At 26.5% G+C, this 24,240-nt stretch overlaps 3 protein-coding genes across 3 annotated transcripts in view; 1 reads left to right on the top strand and 2 right to left on the bottom strand.

Moving 5' to 3' along the window:
* The window catches only part of LOC126902414 (uncharacterized), a 76,599-nt gene that overhangs the window by 44,227 nt on the left and 8,132 nt on the right, over positions 1-24,240 (bottom strand). The gene's annotated exons all lie outside the window — the stretch shown is intronic.
* Positions 5,729-6,306, top strand: LOC126902423 (uncharacterized). Its single transcript, XM_050679675.1, has 3 exons — positions 5,729-5,770; positions 5,883-6,167; positions 6,224-6,306. The coding sequence occupies exons 1-3, from the start codon at positions 5,740-5,742 to the stop codon at positions 6,229-6,231; spliced, it is 324 nt and encodes a 107-aa protein (XP_050535632.1). The 5' UTR covers positions 5,729-5,739; the 3' UTR covers positions 6,232-6,306.
* LOC126902421 (uncharacterized) lies at positions 17,737-19,343 on the bottom strand. The gene is made up of 5 exons (XM_050679671.1): positions 18,395-19,343; positions 18,245-18,307; positions 18,114-18,173; positions 17,962-18,006; positions 17,737-17,882 (listed from the first exon to the last, which is right to left on the bottom strand). Exons 1-5 carry the CDS (start codon positions 19,269-19,271, stop codon positions 17,803-17,805), a joined length of 1,125 nt encoding a protein of 374 aa, XP_050535628.1. The 5' UTR covers positions 19,272-19,343; the 3' UTR covers positions 17,737-17,802.

The raw sequence follows: 24,240 nt of genomic DNA, 5'->3' as shown, positions 1-24,240 counted from the left end.
ATATTAACTGGATCAAAAGTTATTTAAGTTGTCAGTGAGTGGTGGGCCACTCTGTATATAACACTTCGATTAGGTACTCGTGAGATGGCCACCGCCTCTTTGTTGCCTCAGTGTATTATTACAGGTACTTACCAGTTGGGTCATTTATAATATCTCTATAAGAGGAACCTTAATTATTTCTTTTTATATCTACTTGTCTTTATTATTTTATTACACTCGAATCACACACCGAATTAAAGTAACTCTTCCCTTTTACCAAATTACTACTACTGTTCAACCTGTAATTTTGAGTTATGATACTTATTTTACTAAGGTTATTGCTACTACGCAATGTAACATGGACTAGATGTATCATAAATTAAAGACTTCATCAAACAATAAAATACGCTTTTTTAACTGCAAAAATTGTACTTCTTTACTTTTTTCACATGTGATAACATACAACAGATTGATATGACATATATCAACAGTAATATTCATTTATATATTTTGTCAGCTTGGGTAATAAGCATCTAGCAATTTTTATCTTTTTGTGTTTTAATGAGTATAGAGATATATTTTTTATAACAAAATGTATAATTAAATAATTAATTTTATAATTATTATAATTATACACCATTATAATTCTATATCCGTTTAGTAAACCATTATCGCGCTTTCAAAAATTTATTACCCTAAGAATAATAAAATCGCTATAACAATTCAAAATTAATTATAAATTGCAATAAAAGATAAAAAGAAAACAATTTAATTTAATGATTTTGTATGAGTTTGGTAATATATAAAATACGTTTATAAGCGTCACCGAATAATTTTTATGATATTCATATAAAATACGAATTATTATAATATAATAATAATATAATAAATAGTAATTTTATGGAGATATAATCAAACGAATTCGTAAATATACATTTAAGTCTTACTATCATATCACAATTTTTGATACAATATCACTAACTGTTCATTTATAGGAAAATTGAAATTTATAACATCCATTAATAAATTAAATTTTTTATGTTTGTTAATTATAAATATTTTATTATAGATAATTTCTTAGTCAACAAACGTTATGAGTGTGACATCAAAATATGAATTGATAAAAATATTTCAAAGATAAAACACTTTTAATTGCTCATTCAATGATGAAGTCATAATATATACTTTTTAATAAAATATACTATGAAAATTGTATAATTTAAGCATTTATAATATATCCACATGGAACCTTTATTTTATGAGTACATAAATATTGGGACTATAAAAAGTACAAATGGGGTTGAACTGAGAACTAGTAAAATTTTAGATATTTTGATTATAACTGTCGGTGAAAACTGGTCTTTTTGTATTAGTTCTTCTAAGAAACTATCCGATGAATATTATTAAGTCTAAATATTACAACTCATCTGGTTGACGGACACGAGTAAGTGTTTGTTAAACATATTTCAATGATTATAATATTATATAACGTTGATAGTTCAGGTTATATATAAAAAGTCTCGTTACTTTACTGTCACATCTCGTATGCAATAATAACAATAAATTTTCAAAAATTTGAATTTAATTTAAAAAAAATTATTTTTCATAATTAAAATTTTATTAAAAATAGGTATTTTACAAAAAATACCAAAAATAAAAGTTTATTATTTTTTAATTAACTTAAAATGTTGGAAATGACATGTTAAAACAATTGAATGGCAATAATAGTTACATTATTTAATTACCTAAACAAATAACTATACAACTGTATTAATTTAATTTCATAAATTTAATTATTAAATTAGATAATGCATATCATCTCTTGTAGAAAGGAATTGTTTTGAAAACATTGTATGCAAAAATGTCAAAATAACGTTCAAAACGGCCGTTCTTAGAAAATGTACCGGAAAAAAAGGGATGGTACGGAGTTCGAACCCGCGCGATCCAAGGCGTTGTAGAAACTGATCTTACTACTAGGCCATCGTGCACTTATGATTCAGATCATAATACACTTTCATATAGGTTAATAACGTGCAGCTGAGGGAAACACAAAACCACATCATATTTTAAAAACATATGAACAATTTTATTAAATGTCAATGTGGTAAAAATCTTAAATAAAGTAGTATATTACACTTTTTACTCTATGTCGTTGCATATTAAAGTGCTAAATAATACAAAATCAAACAAGATTATAGTTATGGCAGAGTATTTCTTGAATTTCATATTTGTTTTGAGAAGCCATAAAAAAAGGCTAGCTGTAAAGAAATTTATTTTTTTTTTGTTGTTTGTTTTTATGTGCACCTGTTAAACGATCATTTATTTATATTTTCAGAAATTAATAGTAATTCAACGGAAAGTTTAACTCCTTCATTACCAGATGAAAATTTTGAAGAAGATTCAAATTCCATTGATAAAATAAAAATATAATAATTCCAAATTTATTTATTATTTTGATATAATATAATATACTGGAGTATTTATTATTATTTCGAATATCAATTTAATTATATCTAAAGGAAATCAACGATTACTATCAGCATAATTTGTTCTTATAATTAAAGAAAATAAAAATAGTATATAGATTAGATAATAAGCTAATTAATAAAATCAGGGATTGATAAAAACTTTTAAACTAGTATTACATAGGTTAATTTTTGTTTACGTGTGTGTTTGAGGAAAAGTGCGATCCATAAATGTCTGATAGATTTTATTAAATGACTATTTGTTTATATTTTCAGAAATTAATAGAATTTTATCAGAAAATTCAATTCAAACATTACCACGTGACAAAGTTCAAGAAGGTATATTTGTTTTGTATTTTTAAACAACATTTTGAAATTTACTAAATGACTGTTTTTTAATATTTTTAGATTTCAATAGAATTTTTTTGGAAAATATATCTCTTACATTGAAAGATGAAAATTTTGAAGAAGTTTTAAATTTAATTGGTAAAATAAAAAAATATAACAATTTCAATTTGTTTATTAATTTGAGATATTATTATATACTAATATAGTTATTATTATTTTGACACGACTTACGTCGCAAAAATGTGGTCGACACTGGGTTTGAGGGTACAGACCCGTGGGCTGTTTATTAATGAGCAATAACAGGTTATTTTAACAAAAAAATAAAACAAACCGAAAAGATAAACACAATAATAAAAGTTTTCGCATAATATCGCGGCACTTTCGCTGGCGTCCACGACGCGATGTCCGGCGTGATCCTTGGGCGACAAAAGGTTAGCAGCGTTGTAGGCGTCGCACAGTGGAATGGAACGCCGATTTAGGCGGCCTAAGTTGATTTAGTGAAGGTGTAGAATTATTTTAATGTTATACTTCTAATATTTATCCGTATTTTCAGTAATTTTGAGTTTATTTTTGTACATTTTTTTTATGCTTTAAAACATAATTTAAAATTAAAATTTTTTTTTTATTCCTATAAAAAAAGATATCCTTTTTCAAATAAAAAAGAAAAAAAAATTTTTTTTTAATTTTTGTAGATTTAACAAATTTATACTTTAAAAAAAATCGAATTTTTTCGTTTTTTTCTGTAGTTTGCTCGTTTAAAGAGATTAACTAAAAATTACGCAAAATTACACGTTAATCCATACTTATGGGTTGTAGAGCAAGTCATCAGCTACACTATGAAAAAAAAAATTTTGCGCTCGATAATATTTGAACTGTACATACTGCATTTACCTAGATCAAACGAGTATTTCCCTAAAAAACGTATTATGATTTTATAGGCATCCTCATAAATTAACATTAATAAATAACATTATATGAACTCATCGATAAGATTTGGTATTGTTTAAGTTATCTTGAATGTATATTAATACATTATAATGTATCTGACGAAAAATTTTTTCCTCGTTATATTATGCTATAAAGTTAACCACTCTCCATTTGTTAATCTCTCTATTATCTATTCATTTTTTCAATATAGTGTTTTTTTTTATAAGTTTTTAACTTTAAAAATTACTTTCTTCAAATGGATATTAAAACACCTGGTCAGTAATTATTAAATAATTTATACCCTTATTTAATTAATTTATAAATGTGTGTAGATTTATTTTTTACTAGAAACTGTTTAACAAGTTATACATTTTTAATAAATTTTTTTTCGATCATAATGCTATATAATATATAATAGGATTGTTTAAGATTTAAGATTAAACCTTTTTTTAATTTCGATATTATAATTTTTAACAATATTAAATTTATACATTTATTTTAGTTTCTGATTGTTCATCATCCATTTTTTTTTCAAATCAACAACTGATTGAAGTTATTAAAAAAAATGGTATTAGTTTAAAAAACATAACAAACAATAACTCAAGGGCAGTAATTTTTGATTTTTTAAAGCAAAAATATAATGGAGCAAATTGGAGTACTCCTTTTATTAAAAATGTTGAAAAAAGTATATTAGTATTTTGTTTGGCTACTTCTAGAAAATGGACTAAGGTTAGTTGTTATCATGAAAGGTTTTTGAAAAATTATTTAGAATGGCTTACTACACCATTTAAAATGCCTTCCATTAAAAAAAAATCTACTAAAACAATACAGGGCCGACCTTTGGTTGATTTAACTGAATGTTCAGAACGAACAATGCGGCGAAAAATTAACTCTGCGTTAACTATGACATCAATGACGTCACCTGAAATTTTATGTGCAGCAAAAAAAAAGTTATTTGTGTATGTAAAAAGAAATGAGGCTCCTTTATTTAATAAACTACTGTTGTCTCCTAATAGTGTCCCACAAATGAAAATGGCAATTGAAGATTCTTGTAACAAAGAACCTATTTCTTATACTGCTGATGAAGCTTTAGCATTTATTGTAGACAATCAACTTACAAAACAACAGTATATGAATATAAGATTAGAATCTAAAGAGAGAAATTGCGATATTTATCCATCTTCTGAAAAAATTTTTAGTGCTAAACAAAAATGTTATCCTGATAATGTTAAAATTAGTGAATCTGGTTGCATAATACCCTTGCAGAATCTTTTATATCACACAACTAAAATAATTTTTCAAATACCAGCTATCAAAGAGGTAAAAATTTGCAAAAAGTTATTAGAAATTTTCTATAAATGGGGCTGCGACGGAAGTAGTGGTCAGGCCCAATATAAACAAAAATTTAATGACAACCCTTGTACAACTGACCAAACAATGTTCATGTTCTCTCTTGTGCCACTTGAATTTAGATGCTTTATAGTTTTATAGGTATGTAATTCTTTGACTGGAATATCTAGCCAAAAATGTTTTATTTTTGGATGTAAACCAACCGAAATGAATGACATTGAGGCAGTTAAATATCGACCATGCATAACAGAAAATTATAAGTATGGATTGTCAACGTTGCATGCGTGGATACGATTTTTTGAGTATTTTATTCATCTGTCGTAACTCCGTCTCACTTGGATATCCCTACTAACCAACTGTACTAGGATTCAGGTCAGACGTATTGTACATTACATATAACTTATATTTACTAAACATCTAAAATATAACTTTACTTTGTCGTTGACATAAAACAATAGTCTAATTTTATTTAATAATCTATCCCCTGTAACTAAGGTACACGATTGCCTGTGTCTCCTTCAGGCAATTAAAACTCATTTAAGTAGATAGGGACCATATTTGGGCAGACGTCGGGTAGCTTCTGATTCTTGGTTTTGACCAAGATCCTCAACTATTAAACTAGCCCCTAACAGTTCGTAAAAAACATAATCAAAATAAATTTAGGTCTGAAATGGGACTTTTAGTAGATATTGTGTTACAAGGTATGTGATACTTTAGTCTAATTTATTATTAGAATGTTAAAAAATTTAAAAAATAATTCATTCTATACAATTTAATATTGTCTAATATATATTCATTATTGTCCAATTATAGGACATGGAACTACGAACGATGGCAATACTGCAAGGAAATTTTTTAAAAACGCTGAATTGTCATCCTCCTGTACTGGAATTGATATTAATTTAATTAAACGGTGTGGTACAATTTTATCGGTAATAGCGAGCGGATATATAATAAACATAAAGGCCTTTGAAGAATATTACTTTTTAACAGCTAAATTGTTTGTATCATTGTATCCATGGTACTATATGCCGGCGTCAGTGCATAAAATTTTGTTACACGGTGCTCTTATTATTCAATATGCGCCACTTCCTATAGGTAATATCACAAAAGATTATAGTTACTACAATAAAAAATATCAACATTTATTTTAGGGAACTAATCTGAGGAGGCACAAGAGAGTCGCAATAAAGATTATAAAATGTACCGAGAACATCACACCAGAAAGAATTCGCGCTTAAATCCTAATGAGGATTTAATTCACATACTTCTTATCTCATCGGATCCTTACATTTCTAGTATCGATAGAAATAAGGTAGTGCATTTAAAAGAGTTATCAGAAGATGGTAAGATGTTAGTAATATTCCCTCATAATGATGATAACTATATTCTTTATAGTTCTTTATAGATGAATTAAATAGTCAATTAAATGATTCATTTTCAGACATGAATTTATCAATGGTAGAATTATTTTTTATATGTATAAAACTAAAATATTCATATTTATATAGAAATAGAAGATAGAGAGATTAACAAATGGAGAGTGGTTAACTTTATGACATAATATAACGAGGAAAAAATTTTTCGTCAACGGAGGAAGATTCTCGCACCATTTTCGGCGGATTATCGTCGGCCGTGCGGCATTTGCTGGACTTTACACCGTAGCGTATGACACGCGGTGTTGGTCAGTCAAATACTCATAGTAGGGCGACAGCTGATAATGGTGGCACGAGTCGCGGGGCATCGTGTATAACGAAACGACGCGGCCGTGTCAATTTCAAATTCTAATTATGTATTTTATATCATATTTTAAATAATTCGAAAATTATTATCAATATAATTTTTTTTTATAATTAAAAAATTAAAATAGTATATAAATTAGAAAATAAGCTAATTAAGAAAATCAGAGGTTGATAAAAACTTTTAAACTAGTATCTCGAATAATTGTATACATGTTTGGGAGTAAAGTGTGACACAGAAATGTTTAATTATCTAATAATCTTGCGTTTGCAAGATATCATTTTTTAAAGGACGTGATATCAATAAAAAGCGTTTTAGAACTCACTTTAAGAAGGAGGTAACTTATGTTTTTTTATTTTGGTAAGCATGTTAGAGAAATATTTTTTGCTAAAGATCAAGGTGACTCTTGAAAGTCTTATTTCGTAAATATTGGTTTTCAAAATATTAACACACAGGCCCAAGGAAGAGGCAATTGTCCCCTTTACTGTTACTTTACTTTTTATAAGAGATAGTTGTACTACTAACTACAGAGCATTTCTTTTAAATTAATAGATTTTTTTAAGTGTTGAACAACAAATTACAAGTAATTACAACAAATTGATTTTTCGGGGCACAATTTTATTCATTGTTATGAGCGCTATTAGTTCTTATTATAGCATTGCTAATAACATAAATAGTCACTGCTGTATCTCTCCTCTGGTCTATATAAATAATCATCATGACTTTTAAAGTACGAGTACAAAAATTGTTATCTATCAGTCATTTTATTAATTAGATCACTTTCTATTTTATAAGATAATTATTTTGTATTTTGCAATATAATAAAATAATGGTGACACCTCTATGAGCTATAAGAAATGTTGCTAAAAATAATTAATAGCTAATAAATGATTATTTCTTAATATTTTCAGGATAGTATGAGGTGTCCTGAACAAAACTTAAGCGAATTTTCCCATCTACGTTGTACGTGAGGACAACAGGCGAGAGGGAATAGAGTAGTTAAAAACGGAGAAAGCCTAAGGAATAAAATGTTTGATACCATCCGGTATCAAACACTTTATTCCTTAGGTAGATCTGTGTCTACCCAACTCTTGTAGTGTCAACGGTGTACGAACATCACCACTTAACTCTAGGCTGGATTCGTGTATAAGGGAGAAAGATAGATACAAAGTAAGATAAGGTACTTGTTTTGTTGCAACATTAACTGATAGAAGTATTGAAGAGGAGAAAAGTTACCATATGTTGTGTGCAGGAAACTAAGTAGAAAGGAGAGAAATCGAGGGAAATAGGTGAGGGTTAAAAAATATTATACTCAAGCAAGTCTAGTACAAAAAATGGTATAGGGATAATAATGGATGAAGAGATGAAAAGTAAAGTAGTAGAAGTAGCTAGGAAAAGTGATAGAATTATGGTCGTAAAATTGATATTCGAAGAAAAAGTGTTGAATGTAATAAATGCCTATGCACCATAAGTGGGATGTGATGAAATAGATAAGGAAGAGTTTTGGAGAGAGATGGATGAGATGATGCAAGACGTACCCGGCAATGAGGATGCGGTGATAGGTGGAGATATAAATGGACATGTAGGTAATGAGAGGAGAGGATACGAAAGAGTACATGGAGGATATGGTTTTAGTGGGAAGAATGAGGCTGGAGAAAGAATACTGGATTTTGCAGTATCGTGTGATCATACTGTGGTCAATACTTATTTTAGATAAAGGGAAGATCATTATATAACTTATAAGAGTAGGAAGAATAGATCACAGTGTGATTATTTTATATGGAAGAGAGAGAGCGTAAAGCGAGTAAAAGATTGTAAAGTTATACTAAGCAAGAGTGTAACTACACAACATAGACTGATGGTAGTGGTGTTGTGGTGTACCGGATAGAGAATATACAAAAATAGAAGGAACACTGGGGTAAATCGAAGATCCGGTGGTCGAAATTGAAAGGGGAAAACGAAAAAGAGTTTGTAAAGATGGTAAAAGTTAGGACGGTATGGAATATCGAAGAAAACATGAATGATGTGTGGAATAAATTTGCTAATTGTGTAAAGAATACTGCAAAGGAGATTGTTGGTAAGAGTAGGGGTAGATTGTCAGGAAACAAGGAAACATGGTGGTGGTATGAAGACGTTCAAAAAATCATAGCAAGTAAGAAAAAGCAATTCAAAAATAATCGCTTATGCAAAGAAGCCCATTTTGCAGTAAGTAAGGCGAAGTTTAAGAGGTACGATGAGTTGTATGATAGGCTAGGAACAAAGGAAGGCGAGAAAGAAACCTATAGACTTGCAAAAGTAAGAGAGAAAAGGTCTAAAGATTATCATTATATGAGTTGTATAAAAAGTGTTGATAATAAGGTAATCTCGAGCGGTGATAATATGAAAAAAAGGTGGAAAGAGTATTTTGAAAAATTACTGAATGAGGAGTCCCAAAAGAAACATTAAAGGATATCTCTTGGAATAAAGGACTGGTAGATTTAATTAATGAGAAAGAGGTATGGCTGTGGCATCAATGAAAAAGAATAAAGCAGTAGGGCCAGATGAAGTGCCAGTAAAAGTATGGAAACTATTAGGCAATGTTGGTATAAGGTGTTTGAAGGAACTTATAAATAAAATCTTATTAGAAGGGAAAATTCGAAATGAATGGAGGAATAGTATTATGGTGCCGATATTTAAAGGTAAAGATGACATACAGGAGTTTCGAAATTATAGAAGCATAAAGCTTATGAGTCATAGTATGAAAATTTGGGAAAAGGTCATAAGATAGACAGATTTATATTTTGGATTTATGCTTGATAAGTCAACAATGGAGCCATTGTTTTATGTGAGGACACTAATAGAAAATTTTAGGGGAAAATGAAAAAGCTGTGTATGGTATTTATAGATTTGGAGAAGGGTATGATACGATGGCACTTTTAGCAGGGTAAAAAGCGTAGGAGGAGTATCAGAAGGTATTCGGGTTAGATTAGAAGTGCACCAAGGTTCTGCTTTAAGCCCTTACTTATTCTCTACAATGATGGATGAAATAACTAGAGAAATACAAGGAGAGGAGCCATGGTATATGTTGTTTGCTAATGATATAGTGTTAATAAGAGAAAATAGGGAGAGAATTAATCAAAGGCTAAAAGTGTAGAGATCAGCTCTTAAAGAAAAGGGTTTAAGAATAAGTAGAAGTAAGATTGAGTATATAGAGTACGAGTTTGACAAAGGAGAACACGAGAAAGGTGAAATGAGTAGGTTAGTGACAAAAGGCGAGGACGTGATTGAAGAGGTGGAGAGTTTTAAGTATTTAGGGTCAGTTGTGCAAAAGGATGTAAGACACAGGATTAAGTATTGTTGGTTGAAGTGGAGAAAAACATCTGACGTCTTATGCAATAAAAGAATTCCAATGAGGCTGAAAGGTAAATTCTACAAGATATCATAGATGCGTGGTTTGATCTGTTGAATTCCAAAGTACTACAAGCACCGAAGCTTAGCTTCGATGCGAAGCTGAGAAGGTATTTATTTTACCATGATGTGTTTATTATTATTATTTTTTGTGTCTGTTACCACATTTTCTCAGCTCTCGCCGAACCGATTTCTTTTAATGATACGTCAAAAGATCACAAATCGTATCTAATCGAAGAAATTACCCTTCAAAATTGAAAAAATTTTCTTCGTTCCCCGTAAACGGGGGAAATCCCCCAAAAAATTACAAATTTAAAAATCGCTAATTTTCTATATTTTTTCATTTTTTTTTACTTAAAATTGCCATAACTTTTTTAAAAATGATCGAATCAATATAATTTTTTTTTTTATAGATACCTTAAATATTTACCTATCATTTTATATATTTTTGTGAACATTTGACCCTTTAACAGCCCACAGGAAGGGTTTCAAAATGGTAGCTTTTTTACAAAAAATTAACTTTTTCAACTTAACTTTTGAAAATGTTCCGGAAAGACTGACAATTTTATATATACCTTAAATTAAAGCTAATGTAATATACTTTAATTTGAAAAAAAAAAATTTGACCTCTGGACTTGTCTTCATGGTGAAAATGACTACCGTATGCAAAAATATGCTATTTTTTTGAAAAAATTCTTGATATTATATTTTTATTTTTTAACATTATGATGCTATAACTTTTTAAAAAATGCATGAATTAATTCTATTCTTTAACAATAAATACTCTATATTTACCTCTTTCATTCGACATACTTTTTTTTTAAATCGGAACTTTTTCCCTTTATACAGGGGGGGTGCAAACCTTTTAAAATGCGTATAGAAAGTAGAACTTTTTCAACTTAACTTTTGAAAATGTTCCGGAAAGACTGACACTTTTATATATATCTTAAATTAAAGCTTATGTAATATACTTTAATTTGAAAAAAAAAAATTTGACCTCTGGACTTGTCTTCGTGGTGAAAACGGACATCAAAGTTAAAGAAAAACGTACGATTTCCGTGAAAAAAATCTCGATTTTATATGTTATATTATTTAATTTATATTTTATATAACTTTTGGAAAAATGTATGGATCTATATTATTATTTTTTTATAATAAATATTGATATACCCCTTTCATCTGGCACGCTTTTTTTGTAAATCGGATCATACCCCTTTAACAAGGGGGGTCAAAACTTTAAACATGCGTATTGTTACTACGATATTTTCAATTTAATTTTTGAAAGTATTCCGGAAAGACTGACACTTTTATATATATCTTAAATTAAAGCTTATGTAATATATTTTAATTTGAAAAAAAAAATTTGACCTCTGGATTTGTCTTCATGGTAAAAATGACTACCGTATTCAAAAATTTGCTATTTTTGTGTTAAAATTCTGGGTTTTGTATTTTATTTTATTTTAAAATACCTGACAAGGGGAATACAGATTTTCATAAATATTATATAAATTAAAATTAATATATCATAGAAAGTTAAACTTATTTAAATTTGTTTGCTTCGAGAAAAATAACGTTGAAATTTGAACTAGCTTAAAAGCTAATTTTTTCAACAGACTGTATCGACGTACGGTTGCCGACTTGGGAAAACTTGAGTTTTACGTGCTTGGGGTACAGGGTTCCAATGCGCGTATGGCAATGAATTTTTTGCATTTTTTCTTAATTCTTTTTAAGTTAGTATAAATTTTTAACTCGTCTGATTTTTATCACATTTAGATTCAATAACTTCAATAAAGATCAAGGATCCCATCACTTTAGTCGCCCCTTGTAAGAAGAAATTTCTTATTCGTATTAAAATTATTTTACTATATTTTAAGTTTTAGCTTCGATGCAAAGCTGAGAAGATAAATTTTTGTGACTATCATTTATTTTCTCTGCTCTAACTTGGCCTACTTTTTTCAACGATACGTCAAATGACTACAATTCGTATCTAGTTGAAGATATTACCCTCAAAAATTGAAAAAATACAATTAAAATCATTCATTTCTAATGTTTTCAAAGTATTTATTGATGAATTAAGTTTGATATGATAGGTTTCAACTACAAAATTTAATCTTTTTACTTTGTAATTTAATAATTTTTTTACTCTATTTGTGTGTGCTACTACTAGACTATAATATTACAAATTTTTTTGTAACATGTTGCTATATAAATCATTTCTAAAAAAAATGATTGTTAGTTTCTCCTGAAATAAGTATATAATTAAAATTAATTAAGTTCTGAATATTTCAATTGCAAAATCATTTAAAACTATAAAAGTTATTAGGAAATGATTACTATTACTTCTATTTAAGTTATCTATTACGATAAAAATACAAAAAAATATTGAGCTATTCTGATAAATTTACTATAAATAGTATTTATAAAAATTCCTATCTGCATATTAATCTTAACGGTACAATTTTTTTAATTCTCATAAAATTTTCTATTTAATAATGTCAATTAAAACTTGCCAATTGAGCTAAAAATTATGGTAAAATAAATTAATTTGTTTTTATTATAAACATTCACAAAAATCAACTTTAAACGATTAAACAAATAGGTTAAATATGTCATATTCCTTATTTTTATCATATTAATAATCAAAATCAATATTAATTTAAAACAATTTTGTTTTTTTGTTCTTAATTATTTTTTTTTTCTACGTAAATACTTATTTTTTAATAATAAGTAATAATATTAAAACTTAGAAGTTATAGAAAAAGTTTAATTGCACATTTGAAAACATCACGAAAAGTTGATTTAGAAAAGTATATTTTTGTTTCTGATGTTAGTTCCTTGTAGTCCAGTGTATAAAACTTATAATTTTATTAACTGTTATAACTTTAAAAGTATTGCATCAATCCCTTTTAATTTTTATACGCGTTAAATGTATATGAATATATAACTTCTTTTTATTTTTGTAATATCTCCGTTAAAATTACAATATTATATTATTGAATATCAATTTCATTCATTCTATGTATTGTAATCATGTATCTAATTGGTTAAAACTAAAATGAAATCTAATTAAGATAATTATTGGTAGATAACAACTATTAAATAAATAATACAACAGTTATTGTTTCTTAATACTGATAAACGGTGACATTTACTAAAGTAACGGTTAAAGATACTTAAGTAACTTAAAAAAATTTAATACTATTAATTTTGGGAAATCAAATAGATTTGAATTTTTAACTTCAATGCAAAGCTGAAAAGGTAATAATTTTACTATTAAGTGTTTTTTTTTTTTTGTGTCTGTTATCACATTTTCTCAACTCTCATCGAACCAATTATCTTTCAACGATACATCAAAATATCACGAAACATATCTAATCGAAGAAATTATCCACAAAAATTGAAAAAATTTCCCGCAATCCCCGTAAATTGGCAAAAACTCCAAAAAAATTACGAATTTAAAAATCACTAATTTTCGAATTTTTTTTCAAATATTTTTATATTAAACTGCTATAACTTTATAAAAAATGACAAAATCGATATATTTTTTGTAGATACCTGAGGTATTTACCTATCATTCTGTATATTTTTTTATAAATTTGATTTATTTGTTCACTGGGGGGGATTTAAAATGACAAATTTTTCATAATAAATTAACTTTTAAAAGTATTCTAGAAATACTGATACTTTTATATATTTCTTAAATTAAAGCTTATGTAATATACTTAATTATGAAAAAAAAAAAATTATTTTGATTTCATGTTGAAAACGAACATAAAAAGTTAATAAGAAAAATAGAACTTTTGTAAAAAAAAATTTTTTTTTTATTTTTAATTTTATAACACTAGCTTTTTGAAAAATGTATGGATCATTAAAATTTTATTTAGATAAGTACTATTTATATTCATCTTTTATGTGGCATATTTTTTTTTTTAAACGGACCACTACCCTTTATAAATTTATATATTATATATATTACACTTATAAATCCAAAAAGTTGTATTCAGGATTTAAATATGGAAATAGGAGATGACATACATAGCTAATTGTCATTTTTTATAAAGTTATAGCAGTTTAATGTAAAAATATTTGAAAAAAAATTCAAAAATTAATGATTTTTAAATTCGTAATTTTTTTGGAGTTTTTGCCAATTTACGGGGATTGCGGGAAATTTTTTCAATTTTTGAGGATAATTGCTTCGATTAGATATTATTTGTGACAGCTTTTGGAATAATCCATCAAAATTTTAAAATTAATCTCTATCACAGATTTGCATCGAAGCGTTTTTTCTGATAGTGATTTTAATCACTGTCAGATATCATCTATACTTGTCCCATCTATGCCTCGTCCACACTGTGCGGCTACCCAATTTGCTGGGTTTTTTTAAAATCAATTTGAAGTAAATGAGGCATTTTATTTTCTGCAAAAAAATATTACACATTTAATTTTCAAAGACATCAATTAATGCAAAGATTAGAAATTTCTCAGTAAATAGATTTACATAAAATTTAACTGTTCGTAGTTATAAAACTTAAAATAGATTAGACATTGCCTAAAATACTGCTAAAAAAAAAATTTATATACATGTGTATGAATTCATTTTTATTTTTATAAATACAAACATAGTAGGTAAGTTATTTGATGAAACACAGTTGCGAAGTATAGATTATGTAGTAAAAGTTGAAAACTTTTTTCTATCAATATATTATCAAGCAAATATATAAAAACAAATATGTATGGATGAAATTTCATGCACATAAACTTTATTAGTTCAAGTTTGAAAAATTGTATTCAGTTTGGTAGAATGTATACGGTTTAACTTTGAAAAAAGGATCTTTTTGATTCCTATCATAGTCTTATGTTTTTTAGACTTAATAATAAAGCGTACTGTTGGAGTAACTTATGATGAGCTCTTGGTTTTTGATTTATACTCAATATAACACGATTACATTATGAGCTACACATATGATAAACTTAAAATGAAAACATAATTCAGCTCTTTTTACATTATAATGCACAATTTATTTAAACATAGAATGATAAAGTAATACTGTGAAATAATCAGTATAATCTTGAAAAATAACCTAAAAGGCCTTAGATTAAATGTGTTTGTAATGAAATAAATTATTTAGGTTGCAAGTCCCGTTAGTATGAATAATAGACTTTGTTACTAACTCATAATATTATACAATTACATAAGCCACATATTAGATAGTTAATGTTCGTCGAACACACCATTAAGTATATTATAAGAAATAGTTAGGAATGCCAAGTCTCTAAGAATTTTGACTTATTAAAGGACAAAATTTGATTTACAAAAACTTAAATTCAGTAAGAAGTAGAAAATTCAGTTGGCTATGTATATAGCGGTGTCAAAATATTAAAAAAATAATGATTTTAAAAATAATTAAACAGAAATTAATTATTACAAAAAAATGAGAAAACGCGTTATTACCTGTCAAACCATTTTATATTATAACTCCAAAATAGTATAGTCAAGCAAATCGTGTACAAAATTATGTTACAACATTTTAGCATTAATAATACGTGGAATCAATGTGTTACAATGTATGGCTAATCTCTTATCGAAAATGCCAGAAAAATTATAAGGAATAAAATTTTATGATGTAACAGACCAAACTAACAGATCCTGTACGTGGGCCTTTAAATTTTCAATTGTTCATAGCTATGATTATACTGAATTTTGCAAATATTTTTGCAATCATTGTAATATAATAACACTTAACTTGTTCTATTTTTCAAATTTAATAAGGTTTTGGTTATATAATAACTTGTAAAAAATTAGCTAAAAATGTATGATTGATTTTTCCTTATTTTTCATAATAGACAGTGTCAACACTTTTTATAATAAATTACATACTGTTTACTAGATATATACTTTGGAGTAGAAATTTTATTCAGTAGAAAATTATGTATAATTAAAACATCTATCAAACATATTTTTGTACACTTACTGATATAGATTATAGGTGAATTTTATACTTATGCTTAATTTATTTTTAAAATAGTTTTAGAATAGTAACTTTTATAAAGTTTGTATAACGTGTAGTACATTAATTACTTTCGCTCAATATTGAATTTTATTCAGATGAATCTTAATATATTTACCGTTTATACTTTGAATAGCTTAAGTTTGATATTTGATAATATTGAGCGATTGTTAAATTTAAACTACTTATATAGTATGGGTACATTTTAATATGAACACCGTGTAACTTAAGTCTGAATTCCGTCATTACGTCGAATACATCTCGTGTATAATTGATTTATTTTGGATATAATGTATGTGTTTATAAAGAACAATTAAAGTGTAACAACCATTTAGGATATGTATTTTACGTTTTAACTTAATCGTTTAACTTAATTATTTCAACGTCCCAAAATTGCAACAACTCAAAAAGTTTAGTTCTTAAATTTTGAAATCTAAGTTGTAGTTGATTCTTCAAAATTTAACGTCGATAAATCCAATTCAATGCAACTAAGTTATTTTTTAGACAACGAAGTTTTTAAAATTAAAGTTTTCATTGAATATATCCGATATTCAAGAAAGGAAAAACCTTGTTTAAATCATTAAATGGGGAAATTAAATTGTTTGAATTATTGCAGTTTTGAACTGGCACATCAAGTTATGAAGGATATTTTTCATTTGTGATTGGTATATCTCTATGATATTATTGGTATAAATTAATTTTATTTACTGTATAATATTTCTTATAATGTTACGAACCATAATTTTTTAAGTCAAGCCGTGAAATATAAAAAACTACACATTTTGAATGAACAAATAAGAAAGTATACATGTAGTATTAACACTTTGATGCGTCATTACTATAGAAGAGTTAAAAATAAGTATGAACAAGGTTATAAATATATTACACAAACTCGTATGCGAATAATTGATAAACTAGAATCTTTCAACTTCTATTATTTTATTTTCTATTAAAGTATTGTATACCTAATAATTTGATAAGAAAGTAAAACTGCTTCATATTTCCTAAAATATCGTATTCCTAAATATACGTTTTTATAAAAATGTAATACATTAATCTTAACGATAAAGCTATAATTGACAATAATTAACGCATAAGGAGTAAATCATAAATGTTACAATTAGCTACCTGTTTTTAAAGTCCCGTTTATTTTATACACGTGTACAATTTCGAATAATTGTAATTTTAAAGTGAATAATAAGCAAATGAATAAATATGAATAAAAAATACGATCACTATCAATTTATCAAACTAAAAATATGTTTCCATTTGTAAAAACAAAATTGATACTCTTATAAGTGATGAACCTAAAATTAACTGATAACAAATAAATGTATAATTATAAATAACTAAAAAATCTAAAAAAAAATCGTTCAAAATTATTATTATTTTGAGAAATATTGATTGTATAGGTGAAAATAATTAACTTGTAAATTGGATATGGCGGATATAGCANATTAACTTGTAAATTGGATATGACGGATATAGGAATTGATAATTTCGGTACACAAAAATATTTAAATAATTACTATAACTTAATAGAAGCACATAAAATATTTAATATATTTGAGCATTTTTAGTTAAGCTTTAAATAAACTTTAAATAAACGTATAAAAAGGTTTATCGTTTAAATCATTTTGTTGTGAATTTTCCCCAGTTTCATAATTTATTTGATTTTCTGAAAATAAGTTATGGATAGAACAGTTAGTCAACAAATATGTTGTAATTAAAATTGACTATCAATAATTTAATTTTACCTTCCTGATAATCTATTGTTGTTAAGTTAGTTATGTATCTGAGTTCTAAATTGAAGAAAACGCAATCCAAAAAATAAAAAATGTTTTAATTTAACGTATTAAATTAAATATTAATATTTAAACCATAATAAAATTTACAAATAAATATTTACCTTCATTGTGCAGAATTGATATTAAATAAGCCTCATTTAAATTAGCATAACTAGTAAATCCTAAACAAATCATTAAAATTAAAACATTTGAAACGCTCAGATAAAATTACTCTAAGTAATAAAAAAAGTACCTTCTTGTTCGATGAATACGGTTTTCGGTAAAGTGTCAGTGGTTGAGTTATTTAAATTGATTTCTAAATAAAATGTTATAAATTTGTTACGATTTAATAAAAATAATGACAAATTGTTGATATTTTTTTCATAAGTATAACAAAATTTACCTATATAATCATCAGGTAAAGTAAATTCTAATGGAATAGAAACCATTTCAGTTTGGATATTATACAAGAAACCTAGTTTGAAAAATTTATTAATAATTGTATTGTATATTTTATTTCTAACTTGTACGTTAAGATAATGATAAAATTCTATGTTTGGATTATGAGATGATCTGTATTTGTATTCATTCCACAATGAGTTTAGGTCCACTTGTTCATTTAAGCAAAATGTATCAATTTCACTTTTTATAATTGTCATGTATTCATTTAAATATTTATTAATATACTCTAATACTGATTTTGTTATTTCAGGATCGTCCTGTGAGGGTTGCAATTTTTTTAAAGATTCTTTATTAAAACCATAAGATTCAAAAACATTACTCATCATATAACGAATTACAAGATTTTTATTCCATGGTTGAATATGGTAATTTTCGATAGTATCCATAGCTCCTTTCATTTTTTTTAACATTGGAATAATTGCAAAAGTATTATTTATAATCTCTACAGAACAATTATACATTTGTTTAGGGTCAGCAATGCTATGACAGTAGGTACATAAATTTTTCAGCATGAAGAAAATATACCGTAGATCGTTTGCGTATGAGCAACCAAGAAATAGAGTGCCAATTCTTATTCTTTTTGAATAATTATCGCGGTTAAAAGGCGATTTTAAAATATCTTGTATTATATAATCATCTTTAAAATACTTAACAATAGTAACGTCATTTAAATTTTGCCAGCATACATTTTTAAAAAAAGTGTGAATGAAATTTGCATCATGAATACTTTTGTTTTTTGAAAAAACTCTTGGTGCTTCAATAACTTGAACCGAGCATATTAAAAAACATATTATATTTTTTTTAAAAAGCAAAATCATTTATGAAAATAAAAATGAAAAATATTAATTCAGTAAATATGAGCTAATTAAGTTTTAATATAAGTGTTAAGAACTTCCAGTTTCAATATTTTTAAAAAATTTAAATAAAATTTTATAATATTACTAATATATAAGTTTTAAAAAAGTCATTTATGTCAATAACCTGCTTTTATTACTTTTTCGGTTATTATTATTATTATAGACTATTATTCATACTAGTATATAATATGTATACAGTATACATATTTCATCATAACCACTAAATTATTTACAGAATAATAATTTAAAAAATTTTTTTTATTTTTTGATAGTTTTATTTACATATTATTTTTGAATTATTAGCTATGTAATACAGTGATATAGTAATGTATTATGTGTAATATAGTGATTAAAATCACTATCACAAAAAATGCTTCGATGCAAATCTTTAGATACTATTGATTGTTGTTATTTTATTATTGTTCACTTTTCAATGTAGTAATATAAAACACAATCAAGTACGTAATTTATTCTACGAGAATGCAGAGAAATATTTTGGATACCAATTAAAACAAGTCAAACCAGGCTTACTGACATTTCTCCGTATTCATTTAATTTAGTTAACAAATATAACAAAACAAGAATAGAATAGCTTATATATTTACATTGTTAAAGACGAGATATAAACCTATAGCTCTTTATTTTACATCTACGGCATTAGAAATCCTAAAAACAAAACGACTTTTTGAGTCAGTGATTAATATGTACGTAGTTTGGACTGTATTTGACACGTATATTAAACAAAAACTTGAACTTAGTCCATCAATTATTTAGAAAAGTATTAATAATGAATATATATTTTCATGGATAAGTCACTAAAAATGAACAATAGTTAAGTTTCCACTAGTCATGTAAGAAAATTGATGAAAATTTGCCCAAAGACAATCTACATTTAGTTGGGCAAGGTTATTGTTTATGATTATTGTATCAATCTATTNAATTATAAGACTTATATATATTTGTCAAAATAATTAATACAAGTTATAGAAATAAACTCAGTATGTTGCCCCTCATATCTGTATTTTTATTTATTTAAATTAACTTAAAATATCGACATCAACAAGGAACATCACAATTCATTCTATCTATCTACGAATCCATTTGGACATCAAGGTAAGTGTAGTCTTAAGACATGCACTATATTCATGTAATATTAAGAAATAGGACAGAGTGGATAAGAGGTAGGATTAAGATGATATGAATGAATCTAATACAATTCAAATAACTTATAATCCCTTTCCTACTATCTCTATCTTATCGCCTCCCCTTATTTTATTTTTATTACAAAGTGGCGACCAACTCGTGGCTTTGAATCTACTTCCCAAATACCGAGATCATTACAATATTTTTCTTCAATGTTCCTAATTTTTGTAATATAATATACATTACAAATGTCAGATTTAACGAAACAAAATCTTATATCAGTAGTAAAATATATGATCGGCATAGTAACTTTTCAAATAAAAAACAGAACAATTTCAACTCATCATCATTTAATGATATATCTAGCAGATATACTTTGGGTTTCTACTCTTCGCCTTAACATAAACGTACAAAATACGTTACTTATTCAAAAATTTATAAACACTTTTATAGATAATCGCACAATCTTTCCTATTACAGAAAGTATTATTTTAACTCATCTCACATTAATACTTGATTATTTATTTAAACATTCATCATATCAAATTTCACAAATTTTATTTAAAGACGAAAATATTTCATGCGTAAATCCTGAAACAGTTAAAAAATAATTTTATTCCCAATAATTTACTTAATACAAAATTTTATATAAATTTTATTTTTATTACTATCATTTCTTTTTTTTTAAACAATACTTAATTATAAAACTGTGTCATATTACTTCTAATTTAATTAATTACAAAAATACATTCATATATTTATTTGTATTAATTAATGTAATAAATGGAAGAATCCTCTACTGATTCAGATAAAATTGTTCAATACACTCAAAATTTAGCTTTGTGGATAAAAAAAGCCCCATATAATTCAATAGTAGAAGAATTAACTAAAAGAAAATTAAGAATCGACGGTTCAATAACTATTCTTAAAGACAGACTCCAACGTTTCCTTTTAGGCGAGTTTATAGAATCTGATTTTGAAGTTAATCATCAACCTCCCAAAAACATGAACGAGCGAATTCCATTTTGTCAACCTGACAAATTTTCTGGCGCGATTCACGAAAGCGTGGATGCCTTTTTAACTAAGTATAACAGAGCTAGCGATATAAATAATTGGTCACCCGATCAAAAGAAGTCATTCTTAGCTATTTATTTAACCGATACTGCTCTAATATTTTATGAAAATTATGAAAGGGAGAACCCCTCAGTAAAATGGCCTGACCTAGAAAACGCCATGCGTATTGAATTTGAACCCACTGCACAAAATCACATGCTTAGAATTATGCTCTCTAAACGTAAACAACTCCCAGATGAGTCCATTGCCTCTTTCATTAATGACACTGAAAAATTATGTAAGCGCGTAGATCCTAAAATGTCACAATCTGAGTTAGTACATAATATAATGAAAGGTTTACATCCAAAAATAGCTCGATATGTCGGTATATTAGACAACAATAGTTTAAAAGATTTAAAAGCTAATATAAGAAAATACGAATCCGTTGAATTTATGTTACAAGGGGATACTATACAATCGAAAGACGATATAAAACAGCGAATAACTAGCGAAAATATTTATCAAATCGGTGAGCAAAATAAAATGCAACAACAGTTAGATAATATAACTTCACAAATTTCTAAACTTCAGTTTTTTATTACAAAAAACAATAATGATAACACCGACAACAGCAAACGTTTATTTAATGGCACGCGGCAAGAATACTATAATACGCGTCGAAACAACAACAATTTACGTTCGGGAAATAATTATTTACGTCCAATATTTTATTCACGCCAAAATTATAACGATACTCGCGCAAATAATTATCAACAAAATAATACGCAATATGCTAATAGAAATTACAATAATAATTATAGTCCCAGAAATACATATGAGCGAAAGAATAATTGTATATATTGTAATCGCAATAATCACAAATCGGAAAATTGCAACTTGATCTGTGATTTATGTAATAAACGATATCATACAAGGGAGAATTGTTATCTCAACAAAAATTCTAACTACCAAAAAAACACGCGCCAAGGTCAAATGCAATAATTGGAGATTATATGCATTCACCTTCTTCTCCAATTCCTAATAAAAGTACTAACACTGACACAAACAACATTTTTATAATTCTAAATCGCGATAGAAAAGCTAATGCATTATATATTTTAGCTAAATTAAATAACGAACCAATAGAAGTCACAATAGATTCAGGTGCAAATATAAATTGTATAAAACCTGACATCATAGATTCATCTAATATAAATAAAAATCACAATTATAAATTATCCGGTGCAGATAAATCACCATTAAATTTATTGGGAACAACCACAATTAAATTAGAAATAGAAAATAAATTTTATCAAATACCAGTGTGCGTTATAGAAAATTTAAGTAGTACAATTATATTAGACAATGAATTTTTATCTCAACATAACGCAAATATAAATTATGCTAAAAAAGTCCTATTTTTAAACTAAATCGAAACCCCTATAATGAGTAGTAAATTTAAAAACACAATAGAAAATATAAAAAAAAACATGGATCATATAAAAAGCACCAACTGTTGTAAACAAAATAACAATATCAAAGAAACATTTATAGATATTATGAATATTCCCAATAATTACACCATAGCTTTATGTACATCTACTGACCTAAAATATAAATCTAAAATATTTGAAAATGTTACTAATAAATTTGGTAACATAACGGATTTGCTAAAAAATACTAACATATATTTAGGTCAAGTAAACACAATAATATCTGATAAAATAATACACTTATTAATAACAAAAGAGTTTTGCGATTCTCAGGCTTCATACCTAGATCTCTTCGAAAGTCTCTTTAATCTAAAAAATATTGCTTTAGAACAAAAGTTTCCTTTCATAGCATTTTCTTCCGTAGATTTAATTTGTGATGGCCTATATTGGGACACAATCAAAGACATAATATTTGAAATATTCCAAAATCAACCGATAGATATATTAATCTGTTACCCTATACTTTCAATACCTAAACACAATAATGACATTATATCTAACGTGCAATCTTCTATAAAAAACCTTAAGAAAAACATTAATTCTATTATTAATGATACTTCTACATCAAAATTTATGAATGTGTTTTCACAATATCAATTAGGGGAAGATGTTCCTTCTGACGGACGATGTGGAATTTATGCGTTAATAAATTCTTTGAACTCATATGGAAACCAAATAACAAATTTAGCTAAAATATGTAAATTATTAGATCTGGAAGAACTACCTAACTACTGGTGGCATGGCGATCAATTAGCAACGTTATCGANTGGCATGACGATCAATTAGCAACGTTATCAAATTTTTATGGCTTTGATTTGTACATCTATATAAAACATTCCAAATTAGGATATGTATATGGCCCTGGTGATAGGCAATTAATAGTTCTTTACCTTGTAAATGAAGGTACACACTGGATACCAGGTATACTAAAGAAAAACAATAAAAACATTTCTAAAATCCCCACTAATATTATACATACTACTAATTTTATATCTTTAGAATCAGTTAAACAAGACATTAAAACATATATAGCGCAAAATAAGACTCAAAAGCTAGATGTTAGCACAATTCTAGACAATAACAAAGAGCGTGTTTATAACTCCGAGGGTACAGAAATAAAAATATCACCACATTTAACAGTCGAACAGCATAACACACTTACAAATCTGATTAAGAATTATACACATTTATTCACTACCGATTTAAGCAAAGTACACCCAGCTAAGGTAAAACCATGTCAT

Source organism: Daktulosphaira vitifoliae, unplaced genomic scaffold, assembly GCF_025091365.1.
Source record: "Daktulosphaira vitifoliae isolate Bord-2020 unplaced genomic scaffold, ASM2509136v1 Scaffold_3, whole genome shotgun sequence".
NCBI classification, from domain to species: domain Eukaryota; kingdom Metazoa; phylum Arthropoda; class Insecta; order Hemiptera; family Phylloxeridae; genus Daktulosphaira; species Daktulosphaira vitifoliae.
This window is presented reverse-complemented; position numbering and strand designations above follow the sequence as displayed.